This window comes from Myotis nattereri, assembly GCF_964212035.1.
Source record: "Myotis nattereri genome assembly, chromosome: 2".
NCBI classification, from domain to species: Eukaryota; Metazoa; Chordata; class Mammalia; order Chiroptera; family Vespertilionidae; genus Myotis; species Myotis nattereri.
In genome coordinates, this window is record NC_138076.1 from 179,145,427 (window position 1) to 179,169,020 (window position 23,594).

General features: G+C 39.6%; 1 protein-coding gene across 1 annotated transcript in view; it reads right to left on the reverse strand.

Annotated features, from left to right (window-relative positions):
* Positions 1-23,594, reverse strand: part of CCDC91 (coiled-coil domain containing 91) — a 277,441-nt gene that overhangs the window by 123,428 nt on the left and 130,419 nt on the right. Inside the window, exon 7 of the mRNA XM_081083709.1 lies at positions 12,607-12,684. Within this exon, the coding sequence (XP_080939835.1) occupies positions 12,607-12,684 (78 nt within the window). The remainder of the gene's footprint in view (positions 1-12,606; positions 12,685-23,594) is intronic.

Below are 23,594 nucleotides of genomic sequence, written 5' to 3' on the forward strand. Positions count from 1 at the left end.
GGCACATCCCCAGTAGGGGGTGTGCAGGAGGCAGCTGATCGATGTTTCTCTCTCATTGATGTTTCTAACTCTCTATCCCTCTCCCTTTCTCTCTGTAAAAATATCAATAAAATATATTTTTTTAAAAATAAAAATAAAAGTGTTTGTACATGTTTTGGGGACAACCCTGTATATGTAATGGAGTAATACAAAGCAATAAGAAATGAAATACTGACATTAGTGACAACATGGATGGACCTTGAGAATATTATGCTAAGTGAAATAAGTCAATCTGAAAAAGCTAAGAACCATATAGTCTCACTCATATGTGGGATATAAAACTTAAGTTCACAGACAACAGTATGTTGATTATCAGAGGACAGAGGGGTGGGGGATTGTAAAGGGAGCCTAATATATGTGAATGGAAGGCAATCTGACTTTGGGTGGTGGGCACACAATGCAATAGACAGAGCATCATCATAGAAATATATGCTTGAAGCCAACCTACTTATTAACCAATGCACCCCAATAAACTTAATTTAAAAAGAGTCTAATTCAATTTTAAAACTAAACAAGTTGAGCCAGAACAAAGAAAATATCTTCCAAGTGTAACTTCAGGATGAAATTAAAAACTTTATATAGAAAGAGTTTCAAAAGGGAAAGCTCTTTCATTATCTAACTGATCTACCTTAAGCAAACACCACATTAAAAAAAAAAAAAAGGAAGGAAGGAAGGACAGAAGGAAGGAAGGAAGAAAGAGGGAGGAGTTTGTTGTCATTGCCTTGAAAAAAGAGTCTGTATATAGTAGAAAAAAAATGTTAACCAAAAAATATGTTCAAACCTTATTTGTGTCAAATTAGATTTTTTAATTAAGTAGGCTCAAAGTAAGAAAATAAAAACAACATGTTGAGCTTAATTTCTTGAGTACTTTCAACACACTGTTACAGCACATTAGCAAAAGTTTCAGCTTTGAACTTTAACACAGTGTCAACTAATACTTCCTTTGGAAAATTCTACCCCAAAATTATGAGGATTAAAAAAAAAGTCATTTTAAGGAAGTGTCAGCATCTAAAATGGCTTTACCTCAAACACATACAATGTGCAGGGGTGGGAAAAAGTAGTTTTGAAGTTGTAATCTATATATATAAAAGCCTAAGCGACCGAACGACCGGTCAACTGGTCGCTATGATGCACACTGACCACCAGGGGGCAAGCGCTCAATGCAGGAGCTGCCCCCTGGTGGTCAGTATGTTCCCACAGCGGGAGCGCCGCTCAGCTAACTAACAGAAGCCAGACACAGGGCTCACACTGGCTGCCACAGCCCAGAGACCGCAGCGGAGTGGTAGCAAGCCTGCCAAGTAGTGGTGGTGGCAGGTACAGCGGGGCCGGGATGAGCAGGAGTGGCAGGCAGGAGCATCAGGCAGTATTGGACTGCTGGTTTCGGCTCGATCCCCGCAGGCTACGCCGAGGGACCCCACTAGTGCACGAATCTATGCACCGGGCCTCTAGTATGATAATAAATAAATAATAATACAAGAATAAACTGAGTATTTCATGTACTCACAACTATAAACCTACATTTGCCAAACTATGAATTAATCTAACAGATGTGTATAGACATAATTCTAAAAAGAAAAACAAGAAGCAATATATTACACCTATCTTAGCAAATATGCCTATATTTTTTTCCATATATGACTTTCTTTAATCATCCCTCTGTGCCATTATACCAATCCACCACTATAATTAACTTTTTCTTACTGGGATCACTTATCCCATATTAAAGAAAGGAGTAAGTCATATTTAAAAATCTTAGGTGGAGAGTGATTGGGTAGGTGGGAAGAGATTAACCAAAGAACTTTTATGCATATATGCCTAACCTATGGACACAGACAGTAGTGTGTTGAAGGTCTGGAGCTGGGGGGTGGGTGTGGGCTAGAAGGGGTCAATGGGGAAAAAAAGGGGACATCTGTAATATTTCCAACAATAAAGATTTTATAAAAAATCATAATGCAGCCCGGCCAGCATTGCTCAGTGGTTGAGCATCAACTTATGAACTGGGAAGTCATGTTTCAATTCCTGGTCAGGGCATATGCCTGGATTGTGGGCTCAATCCCCAGTGTGGGGAATGCAGGAGGCAGTTCTCTCATCATTGATGTTTTTATCTCTCTTTCCCTCTCCCTTCCTCTCTCTGAAATCAATAAAAATATATTTTTAAAAAAATCTTAATGCCGGATAAATGTCTCAGTCAATTAAGTTCTGTTAGAGTATCTCTCACTTTTCTTGTCTGGAAAAATTTCCCAGTGATTTCAATGAGAAACTTACATGTGCACGTGTGCATGCATCCAGTCACATGCACACACACACAACGTTGACATGTTTGATATTAGGTGATACAACTGGGAAAATATGACAAGGCAATATAGGCAGAATATATTCATAGACAAATAAATATGAAAGGAAATTACAGTAATGGTTAACAACCCCTTAGGAGTAACAGGATGACTTCTAGAATTTTAAAGAAAATACAACCAGCTAGATCACTCCTACATCAACTGATTTAGAATTTTCAAAGAAGATACCTGCCTTATCATATGCATCTTTAAAGACAACACAAGTAATTTCTTATACACTGCAAAAGGCGAGTGAGAAGCAAGGGGTTAAAATATGCTTATCTATGACAACTGTTGAGGGAATATTAAACAAACAAGTATCACACTAATACAACTAGTTACAATCCTTAAAAAAATATTCACATCATGGACAGTAATCTTCAATAGTGAAAACTACAGGCATAAAGAACAGTGAAGTCTGATCCAGTGTATATACTGGACAATGACACTTGCAAGAAAAAATGCCCAATTAAACAAGTAAAGGAGAATTCTTATGTTACTCTTAATAAACAATCTTAGATGTGGCATGCTCCTATGGAAAGCTTTCCAAGATCTACATTTACTTTACTGTTGTTAATTATCAGGATAAAAGATTTTTAAAATCATGACATAAAAGAGAAAAAATAAATAAACAAAATTAAGTAAACATTATGGGCAAAGTTGGCATACATAGCACATTAGGTTAGTTTTAGCTTAGTTTTCGTCTGTACTTTAACAGAATTTCACATGTCCTTTTCATCAATGTGGAGCAAGCTATTTATTTTCTAAAAGAACAAAAGAATACTGTCTTTTTAAGGGGAGTTCAGGGTTGGGGGCCACAATCTCTTTCACTTAAGTGAATATTTCCAAATATCGAAACAAGAATCCACATTGTATGAATGTAGTAAACTAATTATAAATCAGCTATAATATATTGACAAGGCATTGAAACTGCGATGCTAGAAAATTGGTATGTTAAGTATAAAAAACGATAACTACTATAGCTAATACTTATTAATGGCATTATTATTAACCATGCAATATTCATTATTACATGGATCCTCACAACACTCCTATAAATAGGTTATATGGTTTATTCTCTAATTTACATATAAGGAAACTGAAATTCATATATAAGAAACTGCCCAAGGTCACACTGTTAGCAAGTACTTGATCCAGGTCTGTCTGACTTCAAAATAATCAATCATCTCTACTAACAGAAGTCCTTCATAGAATAAGGATTTATAAGTTATTGTATATCATTATTAAATGTAGAAAAAGATAATAAATAATGATAGTACAAAAAAATTTGGCATTTAAAGTTGTTCAAATATGGGTTAGGTTGCAGATTTTTTTAAAAATATATTTTTATTGATTTCAGAGAAGAAGGGAGAGGGAAAGAGAGATAGAAACATCAATGATGAAAGAATCATTGATTGGCTGTGTACTGCACGCCCTACACTGGGAATCAAGCCTGTGTGTATATTGAATATATATTCCACTGGACCAAGGACTTGTCTACTTTGTTCAGTGTTTTATCTACAATAGTCCCTGGCATAAAACAATGCCAATTCTTGAACTAAGGAATGACATGCAAAGAGAATATGCACACTCCTGCTGTTCTCATAGAAGGTGTATTTTGGGGTTTTTTTTGAGTTACCTAATGATTAATGAATCATTCATAAAAATGCTTATATATTTTTACAAAATAAAACTTCAAAAGATAATAAGAAAAGTAAATTGCTGTCTTAAAGAGAGAGAAGTATAATAAAATAATTTACACATGAACTTCTCATGCTTGAATTTAGAACTGAAAAAAACACACCCTATTTTTCTTATTTTATAATGGGACACAAATCCACACTTAAATTACAGACATATACTCTATCAGAAAAACATTACCTATTTTTCTTATTTGAATTACATTATTTTTTTTCCCCATACTACTATGAAGTTGATGGTCAGTGTGTTTTTAGATCACCGGGATTATAAAATTTTATGTGACAATTAACATATTAGATGTTATTCCTCCTTAGAGTATTATAATATAATTAGTGCCCTAGTGCACGGATTCGTGCACATTGAAAGGAAATTAATTAGAAGGTGGCCAGCAGGGTGGGACTGTGCAAGACGGGCTGGACATGCTCTGGAGCCAGCCTACCACGGTCCCTACCTGGCCGGCCTCACCTCTGGCAGGTGGGGTCCCTCAGCCTGGTCTGCGGGGATCGGGCCAAAACTGGCTCTCAACATCCCCTGAGGGGTCCTGGAGTGCGAGAGGGTACTCTGCAATGTTGCCATTGTACAGGGTGTGGAACGCAAACCCAGCTGTGCAATAAACCAGATTTGAGGCCGACAGTGCTCCAGCAACAACATAACCCATGGCCAAAGATGGAATCAAGCTCCCTCCTCTCTGGTTCCGGGGTGCATCACCTGAGAACCACCGCTGCCAAGTCACTGAAGCTCCGCAGCTCCTGCAGTGAGCATCTGCCCCTTGGTGGTCAGTGCACGTCATACCTACAGGCCGGTCTGACGGTCGCATAGCTTTTTATATATAGATAGATAGATTGTACCAAATGTAAAGCTTATCACTAAATCAATATGTAAAGCTATATAAAATGTATTTACACCAAAGTTGCTTGCTATAAAAGAATTCATCTATTTTGCATGTTAACTGACTGCAAGCATAATATGACAAATAAAATATAACTTTGGAGGCTATCTGGTTTCAATCGTAATCTTTTTCAGCAAATCATAATACTTAATGCCTGATACTTTTAAATACTCTATATTTAAATGAGTGACAAATAATGATACTAGACAAAGAAGAGATAAAATGAGTAACTCACAACAAAATTTCTTCAAATACAATTTGCAAAATATATTTACAAAGTTTTAACATATGATTTTAAGCTCATTAACTGGGAGTACTGAAAGTAATACACAATAAAAATGTTTTCAAGAAAGGAAATATATGAAGCTAGAACCAAAAAAGGATTTAATATATGTATTAATTACTGAGCTGTTCAGAAACATACATATAAGTACAATGTAAATACTTTCAAAACATTTAATTTAAAATTCATAAATAAAAGATAAAATATAAATTCAACCAAGAATATATCACTTGATACTCCAGGAGAATTATGTAAATTCCAGTATTTAATAATACCCATTAGCCTTAGCGAGAAAAATGGCTTAAAAAATAGATCCTATACTTTTCCCCAAATCAATAACTAAAGCTGGCTTATATCAGCAGAACCAAAAAGTCACAACATCACAAAAAAAGCCAATAATCACCGCTGTAAAAACGAGACATTTTTTAACGACCTTCTCAACAGAGGCACCAGTTTCTATATTGGGCATAGTTGAAAAACATGCTCATTCATGTCCCAAGACCTAGCTATCAGACTCCTTTCTGGAGAGGAAAGTTTCCACTCAAAGTGATTTTAGATCTTCTTTTTCTACTTTTACCCAAATGACTTGTTATAGGATCTTTTACACGTTAAATTACCAACCAACTAAAATGACATTAACTTCTATCAAGTCTATGGATAAAGTTAACCAACAAAATATTTCTATATTCCATATATAGTCAAAGGATTTTTAAAAAAACATTTAGTGTAAACCAAACCTAAATTCCTATCTATACAGGTATAGTTAAACCAGTTATATCTATGTACTGTGAAATACTATAGGACAGTGAAAAAAATAAACTAAGTATATATAAACTAATATGAAAAATATCTCTAAGTTATACTGAGTAAATAACAGAAAAAATCTCCAAAAAAAGACAGAGAAGAAAAATATTTTCATCAAATCAAATAAAAAATTACATAGCATAGTATGTGTGTGTGTGTGTGTGTGTGTGTGTGTTTGTATGTGTGTACATATACATACTAGAGGCCTGGTGCACGAATTCATGCATGGGTGGGGTCCAGCCGGCCCGCTCCGATCGGGGCCAATCAAGCCAGGCTGGCCAGGGGGAGGGGCTGTGGGTGGTTGGCCGGCCGGCCCTGCACCCTGGTTGAACTCTTGGTCAAACTTCTGGTCGAACTACCAGTCGAGGGGACACTTTGCTTATTAGCCTTTTATAATATACATATACATGTGTGTGTATATATATAGAAGTGTATATATATATATGTGTGTGTGTGTGTGTGTATATATGTATATATGTATATATGTGTGTGTGTGTGTGTGTGTGTGTGGGTATATATATATATATATATATATATATATATACACACACATATACATATATACTAGAAGCCCGGTGCACAAAAATTTGTGCACTCAGGGGGGAGGGGGTGTCCCTCAGCCCGGCCTGTGCCCTCTCGCAGTCTGGGACCCCTTGGGAGATAACCACCTGCTGGCTTAGGCTTGCTCCCGGGTGGCAGAGGGCAGGCCCAATCCCTAGGTGCATCCCCTGGTCGGGCTCAGAGCAGGGCCGATTGGGGAGTTGGGGCGCCGTCCCCTGTCATGCACAGAGCAGGGTGGATTGGGAGGTTGCGATGCCACCCTCAGTCATGCTCAGGGTAGGGCCGATTGGGGGGTTGGGGCACCACCCCCTGTCACACTCAAGGCAGAGTTGATGGGGAGGTTGTGGTGCCACCCCCTGTCACACACAGAGCAGGGCCAATCAGGGGGTTGGGGCGCTGCCCCCTGTCACGCACAGAGCAGGGCCGATCAGGGGTTGGGGAGCTCCCCCCTATCAGGCACAGAGCAGGGCTGATCAGGGGGTTGGGGCGCCTTCACCTGTCACGAACAGAGCAGGGCCAATAGGGAGGTTGTGGCCCCGCCCCCTGTCACACACACAGCCACAGGGCGATCAGGGGGTTTGGGCGCTGCTCCCTGTCACGCTCATCCCGGTGCCAGGAGGCCTTTCAGCTCCGCTGATCCCAGTGCTGGGAGGCATATTACCCTTTTACTATATAGTATAGAGGCCTGGTGCATAGATGGGGGCTGGCTGGTTTGCCCTGAATGGTGTCCTGGATCAGGGTGGGGGTCCTCACTGGGGTGCCTGGCCAGCCTGGATGAGGGCATGATGGCTGTTTGCAGCTGGTCACACACCCTTCAGGGTGGGGGTCCTCACTGGGGTGCCTGGCCAGTCTGGGTGAGGGGCTGAGGGCTGTTTTTAGGCTGGGACTGAAGCTCCCAACTGCTTCTTTTTTTCTTTTTCTTTTTTATTCTGGGCCAACTTTAGCTCTGAAGCTTCAGCTCTTAGGCCTCCGCTCCTGAAAGCAGGTATCTGGTTTGTTTCGGTTCTATAATCTAAACTCCAGCTCTGAGATCCCAGCTCGCTGAAAGCTGGTTTCTGGGGTTTTGTTTAGCGTCTATATTTGTTACAATGTTTGAAACTGCAGGCTCAGAGGCCGACAAGGCAGGCAGGGAACATTGGAGTCCTCCATCACTGAAGCAAGCAAGCCTCATGTTAGTTTCAAGCTGCCTGGCTGCCGGCCGCCATCTTGGCTGGCAGTTAATTTGCATATCTTGCTGATTAGCCAATGGGAAGGGTAGCGGTCGTATGCCAATTACCATGTTTCTCTTTTATTAGATAGGAGATATATATATATATTATATATATATATATATATATATATATATATATATATAAATATATATACGCACACACACACACATATACACATACACACACTAGTGGCCCAATGCACGAAATTCGTGCACATTAATAGGCAATTAGTTAGAAGAAATATTTTTTTTTTTTAAATATATTTTATTGATTTTTTACAGAGAGGAAGGGAGAGAGATAGAGAGTTAGAAACATCGATGAGAGAGAAACATCGATCAGCTGCCTCCTGCACATCTCCCACTGGGGATGTGCCCGCAACCCAGTTACATGCCCTTGACCGGAATCGAACCTGGGACCTCTCAGTCCGCAGGCCGACGCTCTATCCACTGAGCCAAACCGGTTTTGGCAGAAGAAATATTTTAATATTGCTATTTGCCCTTTCTGTATAATAGAAGTGTCAGAGATGAAAGAAAATTAATAAAATGTATATAAAAATCTCCCTCCTGTCAGAGTCTGGGGCATGCCGGACCCAGAGTCAAGTCCCCGCGAACCCGCATGCGCCTTGAAATCATGCAAGATTCAGACCCGGCCGGTCCCACCCCCATCAAGCCCCTTATGGCGGGAGGCACAACCTCAGCCCCCCTGGCCCAGGCACTGGTGCAGGGGGGCGTGGCCTCAGGTCCCCCGGCCCGGCCTCAGGTTCCGCAGCCACAACACCAGGTCAGGGGGTGCAGCTTCAGGTCCCCAGTCAAGCTCCACAGGTTGGGGGGTGCAGCCTCAGGTCCCCCATGAAGCCCTGCCGGGCAGTGGATGCAGTCTCAGGTTTCCCGGCCTAGCACCAGGCAGGGGGAGTGGCCTCAGGTCCCTTGGACGGCGTCAGGTCCCCCGGCCCTGGCGTGAGGGCGCAACGACCATTTGCATATTAGCTCTTTATTATATAGTACTAGAGGCCCAGTACACGAAATTCGTGCACTCAAGAGGGGGGTGGTCCCTCAGCCCGGACTGCACCCTCTCGCAGTCTGGGAGCCATCAGTTAGACATCCTTAGCGCTGCTGCGGAGGCGGGAGAGGCTCCCACCACAGCTGCTGTGCTGGCCAGCCGTGAGCATGGCTTCTGGCTGAGCGGCGCTCCCCCTGTAGGAGCACACTGACCATCAGGGGACCGTTCCTGCATTGAGCACCTGCCCCCTAGTGGTCAATGTGTGTTATAGCGGTCGGTCGTTCTGCTGTTCAGTCGATTTGCATATTATCCTTTTATTATATAGAATAATGTATTATTATGGGCAAGGCCTCTAATTCAATTTGTTTTAGGTAGTTAAAGGGAGGGGCAGAATTTTCACGTGAGCCTGAAGCTAAAATTGTCCTTAACTCAAAAATCTGCATACCAGTGAGACACATCTTGGTGAGGCTCATTCTGAACCCTCACACTGTCCTATTGTGTGTATAAGAATTGGGAACCATCTTATCTCTTTAGTGAAGGGAACCTTTTGTTATGTTACAATGACTAACTTTATCTCATGAGTTGTGTTTGGCTTCAAGCTTGTATCCAGTATTCATGCAGCAACTTCAGCTCTTCTGTTCAATATTTACCTGGCATATCTTTTATTTTCTCTAAATCTTTCTAGATTTTTATGTATTAGATAGGAATAGCCTATGGACACAGACAATAGTCTGGCAAAGGCCTGGAAGGGGTGGGTGCATGGTGGAGGAGATCAATGGGGGGGGGGGGGGGGACTAAAACAAAGGGACATCTGTAATACTTTCAATAATAAAGATACATTTTAAATAAAGGAAAATAGCTTAGTTGAAAAGAGTTTTATGTGAAATAATATAAGTAATTTCTCTACACAGTACTTCATATTCTCAAGTCCTCAAAAAGAGATATTAATTGACCCTATGTTCACTTAATGTTAATTGACCCTATGTTCATTGACTGCAGGACTGACTTCCGCCACGCTGACCCAGCATTGACTGCTACGGGGGCTGCAATCAGACCCTGCTTTTCTCTCCCAGCCTCTGTCTGGGACTGATTGCAGCCCCCTTGGCAGTCAGTGCTGGGTCACTGAGGCTCCCGCAGTATGGCAGTCGGTGCTGGGCCTGACTTCTGGTGTTTGGTTGAGCCTTAGGTCATTTTGGACATTATGGACCCTGGCTCTATATATATATATACTAGGGGCCCGGTGCACGAAATTCGTGCACTGGGTGTGTGTGTGGGGGGGAGTGTCCCTCAGCCCAGCCTGCCCCCTCTCACATACTGGGAGCACTCAGGTGTTGACCCCCATCACCCTCCAATCGCAGGATCGGCCCCTTGCTCAGGCCTGACGCCTCTCACAGAGGCGTCAGGCCTGGGCAGGGGACCCTCATTTCCCCCCATCACTGGTTCTGCCCCCAACCCAGGCCTGAGGCCTCTGACCCAGGAATCATGCCTGGGCAGGGGACCCCCATCTCCCTCTGATCGCTTGCTCCACCCCCCGCCCAAGCCTGACGCCTCTGACCCAGGCTTCAGGCCTGGGCAAGGGGACCATCATATCCCCCCAATCCCCGGCTCAGCCTCCCGCCCAGGCCTGATGCCTTGGCCAGAGGAGTTGACCCTCATCACCCTCCGATCACCAATCACCGGATCGGCCCCTTGACCAGGCCTGAGGCCTCCGGCAGAGGTGTCAGGCCTGGGCAGGGGACCCCCAGCTCCCCGCGATTGCAGGCTCCGCCCCTGCCCAGGCCTAACGCCTCTGGCCTAGGCATCCGGCCCGGGCAGCGGGGACCCGCAGCTGCAGCGGCCCCGCGATCGTGGGCTCCGCTTTAGGCCCAGGCAAGGGACCCCTAGCTCCCAGGACTGCCAGCTTCGACCATGCCCTGCTCCCATCGCTGGCTCCACCCCTACTTCCTGCTATCACTGGCCAGGGCGGCAAAGGCGCCTGATTCTCCGATCATGGCTGGGGGGCAGGGCAAAGGCGGCCCTGGGGCCACCTTTGCCCTGCCCCCCAGCTCTTAGCTCCCCCCTGGGTTTCTGATCACTGTCAGTGGCAGGGGGCTTCTTCCTGCTTTCCCTTTCGCCTCCCAGCATTGTGCCTACATATGCAAATTAGCCGCCATCTTGTTGGCAGTTAACTGCCAATCTTAGTTGGCAGTAAACTGCCAATCATAGTTGGCAGTTAATTTGCATATAGCCCTGATTAGCCAATGAAAAGGGTATCGTCGTACGCCAATTACCATTTTTCTCTTTTATTAGTGTAGATACTAGAGGCCCGGTGCACAAAAATTTGTGTACTTGGTGGGGTCCCTCAGCCCGGTCTATGCCCTCTTGCAGTCTGGGACCCCTCAGAGGATGTCCACCTGCTGGCTTAGGCCCGCTCCCTGGGGGATTGGGCCTAAGCTGGTAGTCAGACATCCCTCTGGTAGCCCAGCAGCCCTTGGGGGATGTCCACTTACCAGCAGGGAGCAGACTTAAGCAGCAGTCGGACATCCTTAGTGCTGCTGAGGAGGCGGGAGAGGCTCCCGCCACCACTGCTGTGGTGGCAGCCATCAGCCTGGCTTGTGGCTGAGCAGGGCTCTCCCTGTGGGAGCACACTGACCACCAGGGGACAGCTCCTGCATTGAGCGTCTGCCTCCTGGTGGTCAGTGTGTGTCATATGGAGCAGTCATTCCCAGTCGTTCTGCTGTTAGGGTCAATTTGCATATTACCCTTATATTATATAGGATATATATATATATATATATATATATATAGAGAGAGAGAGAGAGAGAGAGAGAGAGAGAGAGAGAGAGAAGGGGGGGGGCTGGGAGAAATCGCCCCTCTAGAAGTATGCACATCAAACAACTAATAATGATTATCTCTGGGAGAATTATTTAAATGTGATTTCAACAAGAATGTATTCCTCATTTGCTTTAGGGGAAAAAAATATTTTTGTCATTAAACATTATTTGTTTCAAATGATTAAGCTTATACAGACATAAAAGCAAAAGAATTATACTGTGTATATCACTGATGTTGACATTTATCATAATTTCTGTCATTACTTAAATATATTGAAATCTATTTAAGAAAAGAAAAATATGTAACACTATTTTTCAGGTTTATATTATACCTTCTTTTTCTATAAGGAGTGGAACCATAATGTATTCCAGTATTTAATTCTATAGTATTGGTTTTGAACCTCCCTCTGCCAATCCTATATTCTCAAATATTCTGCAACTTCTCAAATGCAGAGCAACATCTGGTATTACCAAGTATGCTTTCAATGGACAATTCATTGATCAGTTGAAAATAATTCTATACAAAATAAGACTACACTAGAATTCTATAATTTGTGTAGAATATGTCTGTTATAATTTGTTTTTTTACTAAAATTTGTCAAAATTTAAAAGAATAAAGAGTACTGGCCAGTGTTTCTTGACGGTTAGAGTGCAGGCCCATGAACCGAAGTGTTGTGGGTCTGATTCCCAGTCAAGGACACATACCTGGTCCAGGCCTAGAGGGAGGCAAATAATCTATGTCTCTCTCTCTGTCTGTGTCTGTGTCTGTGTCTGTGTCTGTGTCTGTGTCTGTGTCTGTGTCTGTGTCTCTCTCTCTCCTCCTTTTTTCCCCTTTCTCCACCCTCCTACCCTCCGTCTCCCTTCCACTCTCTCTAAAAATCAATAGACAAATATCCTCCGGTGAGGATTAACAAAAAAATAATAATAATTTGGAAAAGAAAAGAATAAAGAAAATAGACTCTTAATCCTCTACCTTATATTCATCCACAATAATGCTGAGGGCTTCATGACCAGCTTTCCTCATGTCTTCTAATTCTTGTTTATGTTTTTCCTGAAAAAAAAAAAAAAAGTAAACCATGATATGTTCTTTTGTTTACAAATAATAAAACCATTGACTTTTGCATCCATGAATAATTGAGTGGTTTGTGAAAACACAATGTTGTAGGTGAAAAGCTTTTTTTTTTTTAAGTTTTGTTTAAAAGCATTCAGATTTTCTTTCCTTGAGTGTCATAATTATATTATTTTTTGGTATGTTTTTGAAAATCTGACATGGATCTCATTTTCTCTACCTTATAATTAAGTTGAGTATATAATTTATGTTCCTCATTATGTCACCTTTGAGAATAAAAGGGGTTAATTACACTGGGATAATGGACATAAATATTACTGACTGTCCTGGGCAAATGAAAAAGCAAAGTCATTGAATTTCTAGATTTCTGAGATGTTCATTAAAGCCAATAGAATATGTCTCATAATTGACTGTCTGGGTCTATTTTCCCAGGTACTCACATGCACTTCTAAATTATAAGGGTCCTAGCCATTTATTGTAAGTTTACTGAATTTTATTTTTGATACTTCAAATCTTCGATTTTCTTTTTCAGGGACAACATTTATCTACATACTGGATCAGTTTTCCTTGTTTTTTTTTTTGTAATTATTCCTTCCTCTCAAATCCTTCCTCCATTGTTTGATATTTTTTCAGTTTCCCTTTTGCCATGCTTTTTCTTTCTTTCTATAGTATTGTTGCTATCAACAATTCAGTTCTATCAGCTTGTGTTCTAGAATTCATGTAAACTGTAAACTATCTTTTTGTTGAAGATGTTTATGGATTATTTCTTTAACTATCTTGGTCTAATTTTATATGAGATTCTGAGAATATTCCCAAAATAATGCAGCCTCAGTTGCTGCCATCATCATGCCACATCAACCCCTTCTTTCCTTAAAAGACTTTCTTTACTTGGTTCTCCTCCTATTTACTCCTCAGTCTGTTCTATTGGCTTCTTTTCATTGCCCCAACTTCACAATATAGAAGTTCCCTGGAGAAAAGAGTTCTTCCTAACTTGTCCAACCTCTAATTAATCCTAATATTAATTCTATTACCTTGAATATTATCTTTGTATAACTTCTTATTTTATATCTCCAACCCTGCCATGGCTGATTCCCAGATTTATATAACTGCCTAGTAAGGCCTTCATATGGATGTGTGAAAGGAATGTCAAAGTTACTATGTCCAATGTTAAACTTTTTATTTTCCTCTATCAAACTTCCAATTGCTCACACCAAAAAAAATCATGAAATCATTTTTAGTTTTTCTCATTTTCCCTCACAATCCACTTGCAATACTTCAGAAAATCCTATTAACTTGATATTCATTTTTATTTCTTTAATAAACTCTTAAATATTACAAGTGTGCTAAGTACTGTTCTAAACCCTTTACAAAATTGATTCATTTCTTTTACTTACTTAAACCTCCTCTCATTCCCATCTCATGATCCAGAATATGAGCACCTGTCAGTATCTCCACTGCTACTTCTTGTCCACACCACAGTAATTTCTCAATAGGACTGTAATAACATCCTTGCCTCAAAAACAACCACCAAAACAATCCTTTAAAAACTTTAAGGCAATCATAAAATATGTAAGATGTAATCTCTATGAGGGCAGGAATTGTTCACTGCTATATCCACAGCAACTAAAATAGTACCTGGCACAATGTGTGTGCTCAATGAATATCCGAATAATGAAACATATACATCTGATCAAAATTCCCAACTAGCTTCCATATAGTACTGCAAATAACTCTACAATCTTTCCTACAGGCCAAAGCTATGCCACTCTCCTTCTAAGTCCCTCCATCTGTTGTCATTGTTTTTCCTCAAGTCATTATAAGTACATTCCTGCTCTAATGTTATTGAACTTGTTATTTGCTATGTTTGATATACACTTTGCCCCAGCTATCACACTCATTTCCTTTAAATACTGCTCAAAAATCATAATAGAGAGAAGTTCCCTGACCCACCTGACATAAAATAGCACACACTCATCATTATCTACTAATCATGCTTTATTTTTATTGTTAATCCTCACCTGAGGGTATTTTTCCATTGATTTTTAGAGAGGGAGGGAGGGGGAGATAGACAAGAGAGAGAGAGAAAGAGAGGGAGAAAGAGAGAGAGAGATACACCGATATGAGACACATTGAGTGGTTGCCTCCTACATGCACCCTGACTGCCTGACTGGGCCAGGGATTGAACCTGCAACTCAGGTACCTGCCCTTGACCTGGAATCAAATCCATGATCCTTCAGTGTACAGGCCAATGCTCTAAACACCTAGCAACACCAGCCAGGGCCATGGTTTATTTTTATTCATAGCACCTATCAATTGTCCATTACCTATCTTCCCTTGTTATATTGGGAAAAACAATGATGGTAATCTCTAACACTATGCTACTTAAAAAAGTGAGGGAAAGACAGACACTAGAGAGATTTCAATTTCTGAGATTAAGTTCAATTTGGGACGATGAAATTTTACTTCCATTAAATATAAGTACCTCAAATGGTGCCTTATATATAATGTCAGCTCAATAAAAAGAACCGCATAAAAAAATTGTGGGGCCAAAAATATTTGGGAAGTGAGAAAGGTGTTTCATTCTTTATCAAAGAGACAGTTATTTAACATCATAATAAAAATGTTAGAAGTGTATTTAAAACCTAGTCTTCAAAAAGGAGGCTAGTTCACATACACATTTGTTGAGTCAATAAGTGAAATTATGGTCAATGTACTCAATGTACTTTATATTAATCCATATAAATTAACAAATATTTTATACATTTTTAACCTGTTAATAGAGGGAGTAAGATTAAAACATTTAAAAAAACCCTTCCAATGTTTCTAATGCTATTCTATGATATAGTATGCTAAAACTAGAACAATTAATTCCCCTTTGCTTACTTCAAAATTACTGGAAGTACTCATATAACCACATTGTAACACACCAGACTGCCCAGTTACTGCACCCCCCACCATAAAAAACAAAAAACAAAAACAAAAAAAACCTCACAGGAATCACCAAATAATTATCCACAGCCTGAAATTTTTATTTCAAGAATATAGAACCAAACATTTCAACCTATCTTCAAAGTAGTCAAAACAAAATTTGACCACAATGATAGCTTTCTTTCAAAATGTCAAACCCAAACTATCATTAGAAAGGGAAGATTCAGAAAATGTTCTCACCTTAAATAAAACGACATACTTTTTAAACAAGAAGAGACTTTAAAGTAAGCTATTCCAACATATTTATTTTATAAATGAAGAAACTGATGCCTAGGGAGGTCAAGAAGATTGTTCAAGGTCACTGAGTTCAATAGGGCCAGCTGAAGCCTGAATCACATAACCTGATAGCCCAATGTTTATTAACAAATATCCAGTCAAAGACTGAACTATTTGAGTATACTCCCAACTCATCAAAGCAGATCCATTTTCTATGTAAAATTCATTAATAGATAGAATCACATGTCATGCCATATCTTCTGATGAAATTAAGATACAAATTGGTCACTCTTAGATAAAACTTGAAATAATAATTTATCAATTCATTACTGTCAACCAGAAAGTTTGGTCTGATAAAAACAATGTAAAATAAGGTGCTTCTTAAAGATTATCAGAAGCACATTCCAACCAATTATCCACCACCCCCTCTCCAATACCAATTCCTTGCCAAACTTACTAAACACACCGAGGTCTAATACCCTAATATGCCTAACATAATTGACATCAAAAATATTTGTTAAATACATATGTAAATAAGAATCATATGATTAAAAATACAGATCCTTCACAGGAAAAAAAAAAAGAAATTAGCAAATTTTTTTTTTTTTTTTTTTTTATTGCTTAAAGTATTACAACGGGTATTACATATGTGTCCATTTTATCACCCCGCCCTAGACAGTCCCCTAGCCTCCCCTATCCCCCAGTGTCTCATGTCCATTGGTTATGCTTATATGCGTGCATACAAGTCCTTTAGTTGATCTCTTACCCCCCTACCTCCTGCCCCCCAACCCTCCCCGGCCTTCCTGCTGCAGTTTGACAATCTGTTTGAGGCTGCTCTGCCTCTGTATCTATTATTGTTCAAAAGTTTATAATGGTCTCTATTATCCATGAATGAGTGAGATCATGTGGTATTTTTCCTTCATTGACTGGCTTATTTCACTTAGCATAATGCTCTCCAGTTCCATCCATGACGTTGCAAATGGTAAGAGTTCCTTCCTTTTTACAGCAGCATAGTATTCCATCGTGTAGATGTACCACAGTTTTCTAATCCATTCATCTACTGATGGGCACTTAGGCTGTTTCCAGATCTTAGCTATGGTGAATTGTGCTGCTATGAACATAGGGGTGCATATATCCTTTCTGATTGGTGTTTCTGGTTTCTTGGGATATATTCCTAGAAGTGGGATCACAGGGTCAAATGGGAGTTCCATTTTCAGTTTTTTAAGGAAACTCCATACTGTCTTCCATAGTGGCTGCACCAGTCTGCATTCCCACCAGCAGTGCACAAGTGATCCTTTTTCTCCACATCCTCTCCAGCACTTGTCGTTTGTTGATTTGTTGATGATAGCCAGTCTGACAGGTGTGAGATGATACCTCATTGTTGTTTTGATTTGCATCTCTCGGATGATTAGTGACTTTGAGCATGTTTTCATATGTCTCTTGGCTTTCTGAATGTCCTCTTTTGAAAGGTGTCTATTTAGGTCCTTTGCCCACTTTTTGATTGGATTGTTTATCTTCCTTTTGTTGAGTTGTATGAGTTCCCTATAAATTTTGGAGATTAGGCCCTTATCAGATATGACATTGGCAAATATGTTTTCCCACACAGTGGGTTTTCTTGTTGTTTTGTTGATGGTTTCTTTTGCTGTGCAGAAGCTTTTTATTTTGATGAAGTCCCATTTGTTTATTTTCTCTTTAGTTTCAAGTGCCCTAGGAGCTGTGTCAGTGAAGAAATTGCTTCGGCATATGTCTGAGATTTTGTTGCCTTTGGATTCTTCTAGAATTTTTATGGTTTCCTGTCGTACATTTAAGTCCTTTATCCATTTTGAGTTTATTTTTGTGTATGGTGTAAGTTGGTGGTCTAGTTTCATTTTCTTGCATATATCTGTCCAATTTTCCCAACACCATTTATTGAAGAGACTATCTTGGCTCCATTGTATGTTCTTGCCTCCTTTGTCAAATATTAATTGAGCATATTGGTTCGGGCCGATTTCTGGGCTCTCTATTCTATTCCATTGATCTATATGCCTATTCTTGTGCCAGTACCAGGCAGTTTTGAGAACAGTGGCTTTGTAATACAACTTGATATCTGGTATTGAGATCCCACCTACTTTGGTCTTTTTCAGGATTGCTGCAGCTATTCGGGGTCTTTTTTTATTCCAGATGAATTTTTGGAGAGTTCGTTCTAGATCTCTGAAGTATGCCGTTGGTATTTTAATGGGAAGTGCGTTGAATTTATAGATTGCTTTGGGTAGTATGGACATTTTAATGATGTTGATTCTACCAATCCAGGAACACGGTATGTTCTTCCATCTGTTTATGTCTTCCTCTATATCTTTTTTCAACGTCCTGTAGTTTTCTGAGTAGAGGTCTTTTACCTCTTTAGTTAAGTTGATTCCTAGGTAGCTTAATTTTTTTGGTGCAATGGTAAACGGGATTGCTTTTATAATCTCAGAAATTAGCAAAATTTTTAAAGTAGGCATCATTTTGATGATAAAACTCAATTCAGATATTTAAATCAAGAATGATACACAAAAATATTTTAAAGCCCATTTATGACACAAACTGATAAATATTTCTCAGTTTACATTATATTATTGTTGGTCATTGCTAACAATAGAACCCACACTAATTACTCCTAATAAATTAATCCATACATAGTAATAGGATCCTCTGCTACATAAATGGTTAAAAGCCAACATTTAATTTAGGTATTTGGAATTAATTACTACAGCACTTAAAATATAAAAGAGAGAAGAAATGAAAGAGGGAGGGAGGGAGGGAACTCGAAACATTAATCAACCATTATATTCCACCTATTAGAAAGCAGCTACTTCTCACTTTCTAAATTCTTTGGCTAAGGCACATCTATAATTAAACTGAACATAATTAGAACATAATTAGTTACTATTGTCTGATTGAGAAAGGTTTTCCAATACAGGCTTCGCCACCACTCTCTCTGAAGTCACAAGATTATATCCCTTTCACAACAACTAATCAACTATATTGGATAAGGCAGCACAAACACCTCCAGATATTCCAAAAGGCAATCTGCAGGGCAAGAAATCAAAATAAAGGTAGCAGGAAAACATCTAACCAATGCACTGAAAGGTTCTAACTGCGAAATGGTATAAAATCCCCCCACCAAGATCTAAAGAATCAAATGCACCAAAGTGGCCTAATTGTAAATGTCAAAAAAGCATAAAGATTAGATTATCCTGTATGTACCTACTTTGTCAAAACAACAAAACACCACCTCTCCATCACATTTGACAGCTGCAACAAGCCTAGCTGGTTTATAAAAGGGAGTACCTTTCACTGTCATGACAGTTATGAAACAAGAAGTCTTTTCCACTGAATAAATGTTTAATCTCTATCTCCTAGTTCTATGTGATTTCTCAGTCTCTCTGTACAATTGGTAACAAATAACAACACAAGACAGAATCCTTCAAAATCTTCAAGCCAATTTCACAGACTAAGTCAAATATTTAAGCAAATATAAAATGAGAGAGAAAAAATGGCACAAGCATGTAAAAATCAGTCTAAAGGTCTAAAGTAATATTGCATATGGAAATAAAGCATTTTTGCCATAGTAGATACTAAAACAGAGACCCATAAGTCTGCTCCTTCAGTTTAATATTTCCATGATCTTTCAATGACTTAATTTTGATCTCTGGCCCTATGCCATTAATGGCTGCCTTAATACACGGCATGGATTTCATCAGCACATAGACTCCAAAAGCATCAGCTTTACTGAATCTTCTCAACCAAAAACAAGATAACCAAACAAACTCCTGGATGTTTCCTAACAGATAAAATCATAAAGGAATGGAGAGAACTCCGTAATTTGTTCACACCAGCAAAGAAGTAACTGATTTTGTTGCTATAAAAAAACTCAGATATGACAATATCACATCTGACTAAACTAAAACCTTAAGAATATGAATTAGTAGTTAACAAATGAAAAACAAGTAAGCAGGTCACATGTAATTCATCACTCTGAAAATGAAAACAACTATTTAAGTCAGTGGTTCTCAACCTTGGCTGCACATTAGAATCACCTGGGAATCTTTTTAAAATCCTGATTTCTGGGCCTCATCCTCCGGAAATTCTGTTTCTTTGTTATGGGGTGGGGCCACAACATTAGTAACAAAGAAACAGAATTTCCGGAGGATGAGGCCCAGAAATCAGGATTTTAAAAACATTCCCAGGTGATTCTAATGTGCAGCCAAGGTTGAGAACCACTGATTTAAGTAACTATCAACACAAGATGATATGTTTACAACAGTGCCATTTTTTTGTAATTATCGTTTCTCCATTAGCAAATTATCTCCTCTCCCAACTACAACCTGTTACAGAATAAAGGGCAATCCAGCACAGCCTGAGAATATGGCCTTTTGTGTAATCCTGACCAAAATCTTGGCTAATGTGTTGATTGGATTGGACCTGTTCCAACTGCTACTTCAATGTCACCTTATTATTTGCTCCAACAGAAAAGGCAGACACTTCACTCTGGGCCAGATTTAAAAGAAATTACTATGTATCTTCAACTTTGTTGAAGTCTTCAAAGGCCAATTGCCTTGAGAGGTAGATGCTCAAAACTAACTCAAGCCAAGCCGGGGGCGGGGGGTGGGGAGGTAATCAAAGGAGAAAATGAGGAAAAAGTAAAGAAATAAGGGAGGGAGGAAGAAAGTAGAACTGGGGGTCAAGAAGAAAAAAAGAGAAGAGCAGACAGTTTGCAATTATAAAAAGGGCTGCAGTTATTTGTATCAAGATAATTACAAAAAGTCATTCCTACCTTGAGGTTCACTACTTTGAGAGTATCAAGGAACAATTTCCAGCCTGCTAATGTTAAACAATAGATTTATCCCTTATAAATACAGTAAATATACCTATCTCAACCAATAAAGATGTATACCACTCAAAAATTCCAATAATTTCTTATGACTTTTTCCATTTTAAGCCTCTCTCCTAAATTTGATTGTATTTTATCTCTGATAACAGAAAGGGATATTCTAATAACATAGCTTCTCAAAATATTTAATACTTTGATCAAAAAAAAGAAAAATGGCTTAATAATAAAAATCTCCTTTTAGTTTTGGTCACTTGTCTTGTCAGTTGAATTGCAACCCCCCCCCCCCCCCCCGCAAAAAAAAAAAAAGATATGTTCAAATCCTAATCCCAGGTACCTAATCCCTAATCCTAATCCATGGTATCTATAAAGGTAATCTTATTTGGAAATATAGTCTTTTCATATGTAATTAATTATTACAAAATAAGATCATCTGTTCTAAGATTACTTTCCTTATACAAAAAGGAGAATGAGCCTGGCCAGAGTCACTCAGTGGTTGAGCTCTGACCAGGAGATCACAATTTGATTCCCAGTCAGGGCAAATGCCTGGGTTGTGGGCTCAATTCCCAGTAGGGGGTTGCAGGAGGCAGCCAATAGATTTCTCTTTCATTGACGTTACTATATCTCCTTCTCTTTCCTCTCTCTCTAAAATCAATAAAAACATTTTTAAAAATTCAGTATGAAATAAAAACGTGACACCCTTGCTCAAAAATTAACAATTTCAAGATGGCAGCAGCAGACCATTAAAACAAGCATCAGTGCCTTATAATCACAGAGTCCTGTGCAAATACACAAATTGTGTGCCCATGAAGCCAGGCCTGCCTTAAGATACAGGTAATGAGAAAGTGTTGACAATCAACAATCTTATCAGAAAACCCTACAGTAAAGCCTCCCCTACACCTTGCCTCACTTACCAGCAGAGCTTCCAATCAACCTTTTTTGCCCTACTCCTAAAAAAAGAGATAGCTATGGATAACCAGGCATTTAAACAAAGCCTCTAAATCAGCGGTTCTCAACCTGTGGGTCGCAACCCCTCTGGGGGTCAAAGGACCCTTTCACAGGGGTCGCCTAAGACCATCGGAAAACACATATATAATTACATATTGTTTTTGTGATTAATCACTATGCTTTAATTATGTTCAATTTGTGACAATGAAAATACATCCTGCATATCAGATACTTACTTACATTATGATTCATAACAGTAGCAAAATTACAGTTATGAAGCAGCAACAAAAATAATTTTATGGTTGGGTCACCACAACATGAGGAACTGTATTAAAGGGTCACAGCATTAGGAAGGTTGAGAACCACTGCTCTAAATGAAAAACAAAGGCCAGAATATAATAGTAGAAAAGAAAAAAGCTTCTTGGAATAAGTCCATTATAGGACTAGAGGCCTGGTGCACGAATTTGTGCATGGGGGGGGGGTGGAGGGTCCCCCAATCCGGGATGACTGGCTCCTAACCACTGGCCTGCCTGACTGCCTCATAGCCCCTAACCACTCTGCCTGCCTGCCTGATCAACCCTAACCACCTCTGCCTTGGCCCCCGCCACCGCGGCTTAGTCCAGAATGACGTCCAGAAGGTCGTTTGGCTGTCTGGTCTAATGAACATATTATGCTTTTATTATTACAGATAAAATTAATAATAACATAAACATACTCAAATAAAAGCTCTTGAGAATGCAAAACCCAATAACACATATGAAAACAATCCATTGAAGCTTTGGAAAATAAAGCAAAAAATATCAAACAGAAATTTTTAATAGGAGGGGGAATAAAGAAATAAAAAATAGATACAATAAGACAAACAACCCAGTGGATCCAGGATCCAAATAATAGGTGTTACAGAGGGTAGATAATAGGTGCTATCATTATCCAATTAATAGGGAAGTAATTCATCAAAAATAGCTCAAGAAATTTTCCACATCTAAACATTATACACTGAAGGGATGCTTGGAGTTCCAACAACTGGTCAAATGTAGGCCCGAGGACTGTGTCTTCAGTACTACTGCATATTTAAAAGGGCTTCCAGTGAAAATACAACTATATCATACTCAAAGCTTAATGTTTACAGTATTGCTTGGCTTGCAGGACTTAAGAGAAATTACTGTAGACTATCCCACCCCCCCAAACAAGAAAGAAAGAAAGAAACTGAACTGAAACCTAATTTTTAAATGGGAAACATTTCTAAAATTATCAGAACAAAGGTCATTACATAAACTTTTCTATCAGAAAAGCAAATATTACTTGGTCCTGGGGTGGCACCAAATAAAAATGACTAGTGATTAGACAACTACACAATAGAAATCCTAAAAGTATACCAGTATAGTGCCAGGACAGTTAATATTCCTAGGTCCCCAAAAAAGAAAGCACAAAACACCAGTGCGAGACAGAATTCTCAATTAAGGCCCAATAATTCAATTAATTAAGATTAAACATATATGAGTTCACAACAAAAATTAAAAAAAAAACTGCTAGGAAAAAAATCATGATTAGTAAGGATATAGATAATACAACAGTCACTTAAGATAAAAAGTTTTCAAGAAGGGAAAATAATTCACAATATATTATGATTCAGGTGTCAACAGTATTTAACATAACCTTTATAATGTACACAACTGAATGCTGATCTAATGAAATCTATTACGTAACTACTAGAGGCCTGGTGCATGGATTCATGCACTTTTAAAGAAAATTAATTAGAAGGTGGCTGGCAGGGTGGGGCAGGGAGGGACTGGGTGAGACAGGCCGGACACACCCTGGAGCCAACCTCCCACAGCCCCTCCCTGGCTGGTCACACCTGGGGTGGCACTGGGGCTTGAAGGCAGTCTGTGGA